We start from the raw sequence: 12,128 nt of genomic DNA, 5'->3' as shown, positions 1-12,128 counted from the left end.
AAGTACGTGTATGCGCAGACATCTGGTGAGTCCAGTTCAGGCCTGCTGGTAGTCATGGAATAGGAGCTGAGTCTCAGGCCTGCTGGTAACCATGGAACAGGAGCTGAGTCTGAGGCCTGCTGGTAACTGTGGAACAGGAGCTGAGCCTGAGGCCTGCTGGTAACCATGGAACAGGAGCTGAGTCTGAGGCCTGCTGGTAACTGTGGAACAGGAGCTGAGCCTGAGGCCTGCTGGTAGTCATGGAACAGGAGCTGAGCCTGAGGCCTGCTGGTAGCCGTGGAACAGGAGCTGAGTCTGAGGCCTGCTGGTAACCGTGGAACAGGAGCTGCGCCTCAGGCCTGCTGGTAACCATGAAACAGGAGCTGAGCCTGAGGCCTGCTGGTAACTGTGGAACAGGAGCTGAGCATGAGGCCTGCTGGTAGCCGTGGAACAGGAGCTGAGCCTGAGGCCTGCTGGTAGTCATGGAACAGGAGCTGAGCCTGAGGCCTGCTGGTAACTGTGGAACAGGAGCTGAGCCTGAGGCCTGCTGGTAACCGTGGAACAGGAGCTGCGCCTCAGGCCTGCTGGTAACTGTGGAACAGGAGCTGAGCCTGAGGCCTGCTGGTAGCCGTGGAACAGGAGCTGAGCCTGAGGCCTGCTGGGAACTGTGGAACAGGAGCTGAGCCTGAGGCCTGCTGGTAGCCGTGGAACAGGAGCTGAGCCTGAGGCCTGCTGGTAACTGTGGAACAGGAGCTGAGCCTGAGGCCTGCTGGTAACTGTGGAACAGGAGCTGAGCCTGAGGCCTGCTGGTAACTGTGGAACAGAAGCTGAGCCTGAGGCCTGCTGGTAACTGTGGAACAGGAGCTGAGCTTGAGGCCTGCTGGTAACTGTGGAACAGGAGCTGAGCCTGAGGCCTGCTGGTAGTCATGGAACAGGAGCTGAGTCTGAGGCCTGCTGGTAACTGTGGAACAGGAGCTGAGCCTGAGGCCTGCTGGTAACCGTGGAACAGGAGCTGCGCCTCAGGCCTGCTGGTAACTGTGGAACAGGAGCTGAGCCTGAGGCCTGCTGGTAACTGTGGAACAGGAGCTGAGCCTGAGGCCTGCTGGTAACTGTGGAGCAGGAGCTGAGCTTGAGGCCTGCTGGTAACCGTGGAACAGGAGCTGATCCTAAGGCCTGCTGGTAACTGTGGAACAGGAGCTGAGCCTGAGGCCTGCTGGTAGTCATGGAACAGGAGCTGAGCCTGAGGCCTGCTGGTAACTGTGGAACAGGAGCTGAGCCTGAGGCCTGCTGGTAACTGTGGAACAGGAGCTGAGCCTGAGGCCTGCTGGTAACTGTGGAACAGGAGCTGAGCCTGAGGCCTGCTTGTAGTCATGGAACAGGAGCTGAGCCTGAGGCCTGCTGGTAACTGTGGAACAGGAGCTGAGCCTGAGGCCTGCTGGTAACTGTGGAACAGGAGCTGAGCCTGAGGCCTGCTGGTAACTGTGGAACAGGAGCTGAGCCTGAGGCCTGCTGGTAACTGTGGAACAGGAGCTGAGCCTGAGGCCTGCTGGTAACCGTGGAACAGGAGCTGAGCCTGAGGCCTGCTGGTAACTGTGGAACAGGAGCTGAGCCTGAGGCCTGCTGGTAACTGTGGAACAGGAGCTGAGCCTGAGGCCTGCTGGTAGCCGTGGAACAGGAGCTGAGCCTGAGGCCTGCTGGTAGTCGTGGAACAGGAGCTGAGCCTGAGGCCTGCTGGGAACTGTGGAACAGGAGCTGAGCCTGAGGCCTGCTGGTAACCGTGGAACAGGAGCTGAGCCTGAGGCCTGCTGGTAACTGTGGAACAGGAGCTGAGCCTGAGGCCTGCTGGTAACTGTGGAACAGGAGCTGAGCCTGAGGCCTGCTGGTAGCCGTGGAACAGGAGCTGCGCCTCAGGCCTGCTGGTAACTGTGGAACAGGAGCTGAGCCTGAGGCCTGCTGGTAACTGTGGAACAGGAGCTGATCCTGAGGCCTGCTGGTAACTGTGGAACAGGAGCTGAGCCTGAGGCCTGCTGGTAGTCATGGAACAGGAGCTGATCCTGAGGCCTGCTGGTAACTGTGGAACAGGAGCTGATCCTGAGGCCTTCTGGTAACTGTGGAACAGGAGCTGAGCCTGAGGCCTGCTGGTAACCGTGGAACAAGAGCTGAGCCTGAGGCCTTCTGGTAACTGTGGAACAGGAGCTGAGCCTGAGGCCTGCTGGTAACTGTGGAACTGGAGCTGAGCCTGAGGCCTGCTGGTAACTGTGGAACAGGAGCTGAGCCTGAGGCCTGCTGGCAATCATGCAGCAGTACCTCAATTGGAGGCCTGGTGGGAGCCTTGCAATAGTACCTCAGCAACAGTCAGAGCCTTAAGGAAAGGTGGAATGAAAATTGGCAGGGATGCAGGGTACATTCAATCCTTCTTTGATCCCTCTTGTGAATAAGATGAGAGTTAGATTTTTGGCCAAGTCCTGTATTTTAAAAAGAAGTATATTTAGTGGCGATTTCAATTTTGTAGGTTTTTCATTTGAGTAACAAACAGAAACCCACAAAATTGAAATCAGCGCTAAATAAATTAAGGCAATCGCTGTTTAGCATAAAAGTACTGCGTGCTGACAAACATACCTTGTGTTTCAGATCTACAGTGACTGGTTGCAAGAGTTTAAGCAGAAGGCCTTGGAGTCTCTGAACCAGCAGAGCACAGATCCCTCAGTGAGTACTGGCGCAGAAAAAACTAATGGCTTTTGCAGAGAATAAGGTGTCTGTATGTTTTTTTTATTTAACTGCACTGACTTGTGATGGGCTCTGGTTACAGGGATATCAGCAACAGCCCACTCCTTAGAATCATAGAATAATACAGCACAGAAGGAGGCCATTCAGCCCATCGTGCCTGTGCCGGCCAGTTAAATAGAGCCTCCAATTCAGCTCAAATAGCAACGAGATCGAGCTGATGATTGTATTGCCCTCCAGCAAGGAGCAATGACCCTCATTTGACCTTTGACGCCCCACAAACACCCCCCCAACAAATGCCATAAATCCCCTTCCAGCTGGTCCTCCCAGATGCAACTGGTCTATCCGCTATTTCAGAGAAGAACGACAGGATCCATCCCTTTTCCATGATCTAGCATAGGCAGTTAGTATTGTCATGCTATCCAACCAGGTCAGGCATCATGGTTGAGCTCAAGTCCTGTCCTTACCTGATGTTTATAGATACTTGCCAGCCAGACTCACTGGATATTGATCAGGAGCAGGTCCCCTGGTGTGCTTTATGCCTTTACCAGCCCAGGATATTGAGGCCAATTCTAGTGTTTCTACACCAGCTTGACTGGAACCCCATTGGCTGGAGGGTGTTCTGTAACCCTTGCCTCATTTCTGCTATCTTACAGTGTTTGTCTTCTGGTCTGCTTTCAGCTGCCACTTGAAGTGAATACCCTTGGTTAACCGTACAGATTTGAGAGTTTGAATGGGCCTTCACCAATCAAAAGTGAAACCATTGCTACAAATCTAACTCTCTGGATAGTTACAGTGGAAGGAGTACAGTGTTATATCTATTTTTAAAATATATAACGCTAAAAATATATTACATAGAATCTACGGCACCAAAACAGGCCATTCGACCCAACAAGTCCATGCCGGTGTTTGTGCTCCACACCAGCCTCCTTCCACCTCACTTCATCTCACCCTATCAGCTTTTCCTTCTATTTTCTTCCTCATGTGCTTATCTAGCTTCCCCTTAAAGGCACCTGTGTTGTTGGCCTGAAACACTCCATGTGGTAGTGAGTTCTACATTCTCGCCACCAGCATTTTAAATCCTGACCAATGAAGGAAATGCCACCCAGACGCGCGCGATGCCATGTTGCCATCACTCGTCAGCCTGAGATTTGTGGAAATCTTTTTTTTTAATATACCTGTTGTCAGTTTAAATGTCCTGAGGTAAACGCGAGCATGAACAATAAACAAATACAGCTACCAATCACGAGTGTTGGGAAGACCACTGACTGAGCAGTCCCACCCGTGTCCTGGAGACCAGTAATTGTTGTTATAGCGGTGGCAGCTTTGGGCTCCTTCAGGCAGAGCAATCTAGAGCCACCCAGCCCTGGGAAGGACGGAGTGGAAACATAAGGAAGGACAGGAGCAGGAAAGGCTTCCCTTCCCTTTCAATTTTTACAATGACCCGTTGTCTCAGTTTGAATCTGAAATGAATAAAGACTACAGCCAGTCCGGTTAACGTGCGAAACTGGCTACAAGGAATATGTTTCTCTCTATCGATCTAGCATGGAATTTGTGTACAGATTTCAATATTCTGGGTTGTCTAGTAAAAAAAAAAGATTTCTCAGTTAACTATAATTTTTAATTTCACGTGTAGAAAAATTTATCTTACTCCAAAATGTGTTGCTCAGTACAGTGTACAGTCCATACCATCTAACAAGTAATTAACTCCGTCGACTCTCCTGCATTAAGGGGATCTGTGGATGTAAAGGGAAAGGGACTACAATCGTTGTACAGCCATATATTATGTCGTCCATCTCTTGCTGTCATCCGTCTATTGAAAAGAAAGCAGCTTGCATTTCTACAGCGCCTTTCACAACGTCTCAAAGGGCTTTACAGCCAATTAAGTACATTTTTGAAGTGCAGTCACTGTTGTAATGTAGGAAACGTGGCAGCCAATTTGCGCACAGCAAGCTCCCAAAAACAGCAATGGTCAGACAATCTGTTTTTAGTGATGTTGGTTGAGGGATAAATATTGGCCAGGACACCGGGGATAAATCACAGAAATCACAGAAACCCCACAGTGCAGATAGAGGCCATCTCGGCCCATCGAGCCTGCACCGACACATATCCCACCCGATCCCCGTAACCCCTACACCAACACATATCCCACCCTATCCCCGTAACCCCACATAATTAATCCCCCTAACACTAAGGGTCAATTTATCATGGCCAATCAACCTAACCCGCACATCTTTGGACTGTGGGAGGAAACCGGAGCACCCGGAGGAAACCCACGCAAACACGGGGAGAATGTGCAAACTCCACACAGACAGTCGCCCAAGGCCCCTGCTCTTCTTCAATGTTGCCATGGGATATTTTACATCCACCTGAGAGGGCAGACGGGGCCTCAATTTAAAGTCTCACCTGAAAGACGGCACCTCCGACAGTGCCGCACTCCTTCAGCCTAGATTATGTGCTCCAGCACCGCTGACACCTATTAATAGCTGTGAAAAATAGTTTGGCCTGTCCCTGTATTGGCTTGTGTTTACTGACACAGAATCTGCTACTGCTGGTCAGTCACAATGTGAATCGTTTCACGGTTCAGATTATTTTCAGAAACTGTGTAAATTAATCTACCATCCCAGGGATAACTTTTCCTCTGTGTTCTACTTTCCTCATGATAGTCCATGTGTTGGTATCAAATACCTAGATGTGTTAACTTTCCAAACTCCCATGTCTTTGTAAACTACAACTTGTTTATGTTTGAATGCATGCAGTCCCTCACTGTGATTCTGCACCTCTCACATTCACAGTCTATTGTCCACAGTTACCACAGTGAGCTCCTCTCCTGCCTTTCTGATACATACAAAGGATAACCTAAGCTACTTAGCTGTGGCTTAGTGGTGGCACTCTCTGTTGTGTATGTAATATGTGTGCTACTTTAAACCTATGGACAGGACTGCACTACTTGTAGGGCGTAGTGATACGCAGTACCACTCCTGGCCATAGGGGTATAAATAGTACTGTGGGTACTGATCTCCCCTCAGTTCCCGCCTGTGGGCAAGAAGTAAAGACCTACGTGTAGTCCCTACCTCCAACCAGTAAAGACCTGTTTGAGTTATACGTTTAAGTCTTTGTGTTAATTGTTCAATACAATACACATACTTAACACTGGCGACGAGTCAGGTTCTTACCCTGCGGCAGTTGAAGAGAGGTTTCAAACCTCACCACCCCACTAGAAGCGACAGGCTTAGGACTCTGAAGCCTCCATCAGCGACTGAGCACTGGAGTGCAGCAGCCATCCTGACAGCTTCCAGCGACTGACAGAAGTCTTTCTGCAGTTTCCTTGTTCAACCTAGGTGGTGGGGTAAGCCGTGCAGCGTTGGCTGCAAAGACAGGGCTGGGGAAGTCGGAGCAGATAAGGGCCATCGATCGCGATCGGAGATAAGGCCGGGCCGCCTTCAAGTGCGAGGCGCAGCGCGGGCCAGCGATCAGGACCAAAGATAAGGGCCGCACTCGGACTGAAAGGCGCGGCGGCTGCAGAAGCTCAAGGTGCGAGAGCCGCGGTGCACAGCGCGGGCTATCGATCGCACAGAAGATAAGGGCCGAGAGCCGCTTCGGTCGGGAGCCACTTCGCGATCCAGCGATCGCATCCGCTGATAAGGGCCGCACTCGGGCGATCGCGGCGAAGATAAGGGCCGCACTCGGGGGCTGAAGGGAGACGGCGTCGGGGGATGGGTGAAGACCGCCAAGCGCGGGAAAACCGCCATTTTGTGGGCGGAGGACGACGGCAAGAGCGGGAAGCCGCCATCTTTGATAACAAGTAAAGAAAATAAAATCTGAGAAATTGCAAATCTACAATGCCTAAACACGGGAATATTAGCACCTTTGATAGTGACCTCGAAGATTGGGCCATATATGTTGAAAGAGTAAAAAATTATTGTAAGGCCAACAAAATTCGTGACCAAGATAAAGCTCTAACATTATTAAATTTAATGGGTGCGAAGACATACGGGCAATTGAAACACCTGTTATCACCAGATGAACCGGCGGATAAGACGTTCGATGAGATTGTTACTGTCCTGAAAGTTCATCTAAACCCCACGCCGCTGATGCTAGCGGAACGATTTAAATTTTATGACAGAAGGCAGCTACAGCATGAAAGCAATGCTGAATATTTGCTGGAATTGCGTAAATTAGCGAAATATTGCCAGTTTGGAACGGGACTGACAGATGCACTACGAGACAAATTTGTGTGTGGTTTATTTAAACAGGATACACAAAAGCGACTGCTCGAGGAGAATGAGCTGACGCTTGAGAAGGCGGTCACTATGGCAGCAGCACATGAAGCCGCAGCGAGAGGCACGGCAGTAATGCAGCTACGGTCACCGGAGCTCAGTGCACACAAATTGGGTGTGAGTTCTGGCAAATGTTATCGTTGTGGAAAGACAACGCATGATCAGAACCAGTGTTGGTTTAAAAACCAAGAATGTAGAACTTGTGGTAGGCTTGGACACATAGCTAGAGTATGCAGGTCAGGGAAGAAGACCAGCAACAAGAAGTCACCGCAAGGAAAATACGCAAAAGTACACAAGGTGGCCGAACAGGAGTCCGATTCAGACGCTAGCAGTAATGAACTGGCTGGCTTAAGCAGTATTGAACTGGCTAGCTTAAGGGTACTCAACGTGGGTAAGGGTGCAGACCTCCAGACAATTTGGGTCACTCTTCAGATAGAAGGAGTCCAAGTAAAACTGGAATTGGACACTGGATCGGCATTGACGGTCATAAATAAGAAAGATTATGGAAGGTTATTCCAACATATTCCCCTACAGGATACGGAGCTCATATTGAAAACATACACGGGGCAAAGAGTGTACCCCATCGGGAAAATTGAGGTCACAGTGGTCCACAAGGGCGAAGAAAGTCAAATAATGGACTTATATGTGCTATCTGAAGGAGGTCCTCCACTACTAGGACGGGAGTGGATTAGGAAAATGAATATCGACTGGCATTTCCTACAAACAATAACGAGTGAGAACTCGGTGAACATAATCAACCCAGACTCTGGAACTGATGATGGTAAGACCAACCCGTGTGCAAAAGACAAAGTTTCAGCACAGAATTCCACTGAGATAGAGAATTCTGAGTCTGTCCAGTCTACTGACATGCACATTTCTGAGGGACACCGGGCTCGAACTCAACTCCATTTCAAACTGCAACAGCAATTAGAACAAATGATTTGCCGTTTTGAGCAAGAGATGAATGCGACGAAAGAGTTCTTTGATATAGAGTGGGAACATCTGGAAAGACAACAGAAGCAGCTGCTGGAGCAAATGGAGCAGGAGCACACAAAACGTCTGATGTCAGAGGAGTTAACGGTCAGCCAACTCCTGCATATGCTGAAGGACAGGACTCTGAAATGGGAAAATAAGTATTAAAATCACAAATGAGGTCATTAGTAAACAACTTGCTGAAAGCCCAGAAAAAGTTAGAGGAAGCGGAACACGTGAAGAAGTCTCTTCAGGAAAGATGTCTGGATTTGGAACAAAAGCTGGCTGACGTCCAGCTGGGTAGGGAGGACATAGAAGACCCTCTCGCTGACCTGTCGGACGACTCCGAATATTACTATGTCCTGTACTGCCCAACTTGTAACTTCGACTCCCACCATACAGAAATCATGGAGGAGCACCGAAAGTCTACGGAACATCGGGAGAAGGTGGCTCTACTACGGAAAAAGGAGGAAGAGAAGGAGGAACTGCGCATGCAGCTGGCAGCTGACAGTGGAGCCCAGAGAGTCTCCAAGAAGCAGAAAAGGAAAAGTCGAAACAGAAGATGACCCATCTGAACCATTATTACCTCTACCAGATCACACACGTGGTCCCTCCGAACGGAGCCAAATCAGTTCGGAAGTTCAAGCTGTTAAATCCATGGAAGGACTATTGAATGAGTCACTCCAGCAACGTGAACCGACTACACCACAGAGACTGAATCTGTGAACTATTTTCCGCAGAGATTGAATCTGTGAACTGTTTTCCGCAGAGACTGAATCTGTGATCTGTTTTGACATGAAGTTATCTATGTGTCTATGTTATTCTGTTATGTAAACCTGAAGTTATATATGTATATATGTTATTACGTTATGTTAAATGGGGAGATGACTAAAGCTAAGAAGGGAGGAATGTTGTGTATGTAATATGTGTGCTACTTTAAACCTATGGACAGGACTGCACTACTTGTAGGGCGTAGTGATACGCAGTACCACTCCTGGCCATAGGGGTATAAATAGTACTGTGGGTACTGATCTCCCCTCAGTTCCCGCCTGTGGGCAAGAAGTAAAGACCTACGTGTAGTCCCTACCTCCAACCAGTAAAGACCTGTTTGAGTTATACGTTTAAGTCTTTGTGTTAATTGTTCAATACAATACACATACTTAACACTCTCGTCTCTGAGTCAGAAGGTTGTGGGTTCAAACCCCACTCTAGTGACTCAAGCACAAGATCTAGGCTGACACTCCAGTGCAGTGCTGAGGGAGTGCCGCACTGTCAGAGGTGCTGTCTTTCGGATGAGACGTTAATCCGAGGCCCCGTTTGCGCTCTCAGGTGGATGTAAAAGATCACATGGCACTATTTCGAAGAAGAGCAGGGGAGTTATCTCCGGTGTCCTGATCAATATTTGTTCAACATCATTAAAAATAGATTACCTCATTGATGTTTGTGGGAGCTTGCTGTGCACAAACTGGCTGCTGCATCTTTCTATTGCCTACAGAAGAGTTTATGGTCGTTCATTTCTTCCTCTTCAAACTCTTTCAGGATGTAGCACTTAAATTAAAAGAAGCAGAGGAAGCCCAAAGCACTTTACAAGCCGATTGTGACCAGTACAGGATGGTTCTCGCCGAGACAGTGAGTCCATTCAAACGCTCCTTTTCCTCCGTTCACACTTTAGTGACAGATCCCAGAGTTGGCCACATCAAGGAGCTGAATTTTTCAGTGTGTGTGTTTTTTCCCCTGCTCGCTGTCACAGGAAGGAATGCTGAGAGACCTTCAGAAAAGCGTGGAAGAGGAGGAGCATGTATGGAAAGGGAAGATAGCGGAGTCCGAGGCACAAGTTCAGAAGGTGAGGCCATGTTTCTGAAGTGTAAGACTTCCCATTCCGCGTGAGTGTGCAATGAAAGAGTTCTGGAACATTATCGTTCTCATTAAACAGTCCAAGGCGATCTTGGCCCTGCAAGCTAGTTTGCTATCTTGTTGTTTTATCTCTGGCTTTCTCGCTCTCTTTACCCCTTACTCCTGGAGCTGGGTTCTCATTGCGGATAGTTTTGTCTTTGTGCGATAGTATACAACGGGTGATATCGATTCCGCCGCCTGGTGTACATCTCTCTGCATTTTCATTTCAGTTGACTTCAATACAAATGAAATTTGGGAGAGCTGTGTAACAGGCTCCAATATCACTCGTTTTACACTAACGCCTAAAGTTAAAATTACCCCCGTTCATTCCAACTAACCTGCTTACATTTTCTCGACAATTTTTCTCTTGCAGTTTTCTCCCCTTTCCTCCTCTCTTTAAATTGTTGGGTCCTTGCTGGGATACAGTTCAACAGGCAAGAGTCATACCCGCCCCCCAAACCTCACCCAAATGGCTGTTATTCAGGCGTTAAGCTTTGACAGCGTGCCGACAAGACTATTCACCCATCAGGGGGAAGGTTGGGTTGATAGCGCTCAACATCCACATGGGTACACTACTATATCTCCACCATGTCCAACACAGTCCTTGCTCAGTGTCCTTTCCCTAACTCAATCGTAGCACTCCTGCCACTGTTCTGTCTGTGTTCAGATAACTTGGCATAGAACCATTTCAACAGTGACTACACTTCAAAACTGCCTCATTGGCTGTAAAGCGCTTTGGGATATCCTGAGGTTGTGAAAGACGTTATATAAATGTGAGTCTTTCTGTCTCTTTCTTTAGAACAAGGTTCAAATCTCGCACCTTCCTGGTTGGTATAATTTAAGAGAATGGGGATCTAACCTGGGACCTTTGTGGTTCAGAGAAGGTGTTGTTAACCTTAAGCCATCAGGAGAGCATTTTCCTCTTTCTTCTTCCACCTTTGCCTCAGGTTCCACTCGCCAACCCAAGAGGTACACTGGTGACCTGCTGACACGGCTGTTGGATGGTGTCGCTTTGTAACCAGTGACTAGGGAATGAGCACGAGCGGCTGGGGTCCATTGTGTGTACCATTTATCTTCAAGCTCCTTCCCTCCTTGTGCAGTGGCAGTAGGCAGCTTTGGGCTCTGCCGTTCCCACTGATGGCCCAGCCAACCTTGGGAACACTCTATGTGGCAAATTGAGAGTCCAAAATCAGTATCAACACCAACAACAGTTTGCATCTATATAGCACCTTTAACATAGTAAAACGACCCAAGGGGCTTCACAGGAGCGTTATCAAACAAAATTTGACACCGAGCCAGATAAAGAGATATTAGGACAGATGACTGAAAGCTTGGTCAAAGAGAGAGGTTTTATGGAGCGTCTTAAAGGAGGGGAGCGAGGTAGAGAGGCGGAGAGGTTTAGGGAGGGAATTCCAGAGCTTAGGGCCCAGGCAACTGAAGGCACGGGTGCCAATGGTGGAGCGATTAAAATCGGGGACGTGCAAGAGGCCAGAATTGGAGAAGCGCAGAGATCTCGGAGGGTTGTAGGAAACGTTCCCTCTAATTTTAAATTTGGGTGCGCGGTCCCTTTAACAGGCCACGTGGTCCATTCAAAGTTTTGCACATGCGCGAAATTTCACATTGAAAAAGCTGGACCCGGGCTGCGCTGCACTGGCAAACAGCTGCGCAACCGCGTAGCTTAGAGGGAACGTTGGTTGTAGGGCTGGAGGAGGTTACAGCGATAGGGAGGGCTGAGGCCATGGAGGGAATTTGAACACAAGGATGAGAATCCCAGACATCGTAAACATAAACCTCTTATAGAACAGCGGTGACCTCTATTAGGGAACACTGAACCGGTTGGGGCTTTTTTCTCTCAAAAACAGAAGACTTGAGGGGTGGCCTAATAGAGCGCTTGAAAATTATCACATTGTTTGATCAGTCTGTACCCCGGGGGGTCTCGGTCTGTACCCCGGGGGGTCTCGGTCTGTACCCCGGGGGGTCTCGGTCTGTACCCCGGGGGGTCTCGGTCTGTACCCCGGGGTGTCTCGGTCTGTACCCCGGGGGGTCTCGGTCTGTACCCCAGGGTCTCTCGGTCTGTACCCCGGGGGGTCTCGGTCTGTACCCCGGGGTCTCGGTCTGTACCCCGGGGGGTCTCGGTCTATACCCCGGGGGGTCTCGGTCTGTACCCCGGGGGGTCTCGGTCTGTACCCCGAGGGGTCTCGGTCTGTACCCCGGGGGGTCTCGGTCTGTACCCCGGGGTCTCTCGGTCTGTACCCCGGGGGGTCTCGGTCTGTACCCCGG

The 12,128-nt window shown here is 49.5% G+C and overlaps 1 protein-coding gene across 3 annotated transcripts in view; it reads left to right on the top strand.

Annotated features, from left to right (window-relative positions):
• Window positions 1–12,128, top strand: part of LOC147121593 (ribosome-binding protein 1-like) — a 241,499-nt gene that overhangs the window by 110,104 nt on the left and 119,267 nt on the right. For all 3 annotated transcript variants that reach the window (XM_085981956.1, XM_085981957.1, XM_085981955.1), the window contains exons 12-14: window positions 2,611–2,685; window positions 9,495–9,584; window positions 9,706–9,798. In XM_085981956.1, coding sequence (XP_085838082.1) covers window positions 2,611–2,685; window positions 9,495–9,584; window positions 9,706–9,798 — 258 coding nt within the window. The remainder of the gene's footprint in view (window positions 1–2,610; window positions 2,686–9,494; window positions 9,585–9,705; window positions 9,799–12,128) is intronic.

This window comes from Somniosus microcephalus, chromosome 3 (assembly GCF_052327205.1).
Source record: "Somniosus microcephalus isolate GS21.2 chromosome 3, FLI_Smic_1.0, whole genome shotgun sequence".
NCBI lineage: Eukaryota > Metazoa > Chordata > Chondrichthyes > Squaliformes > Somniosidae > Somniosus > Somniosus microcephalus.
The sequence above is the reverse complement of the archived record's forward strand: the minus strand, read 5'-3'. Positions and strand labels throughout refer to the sequence as shown.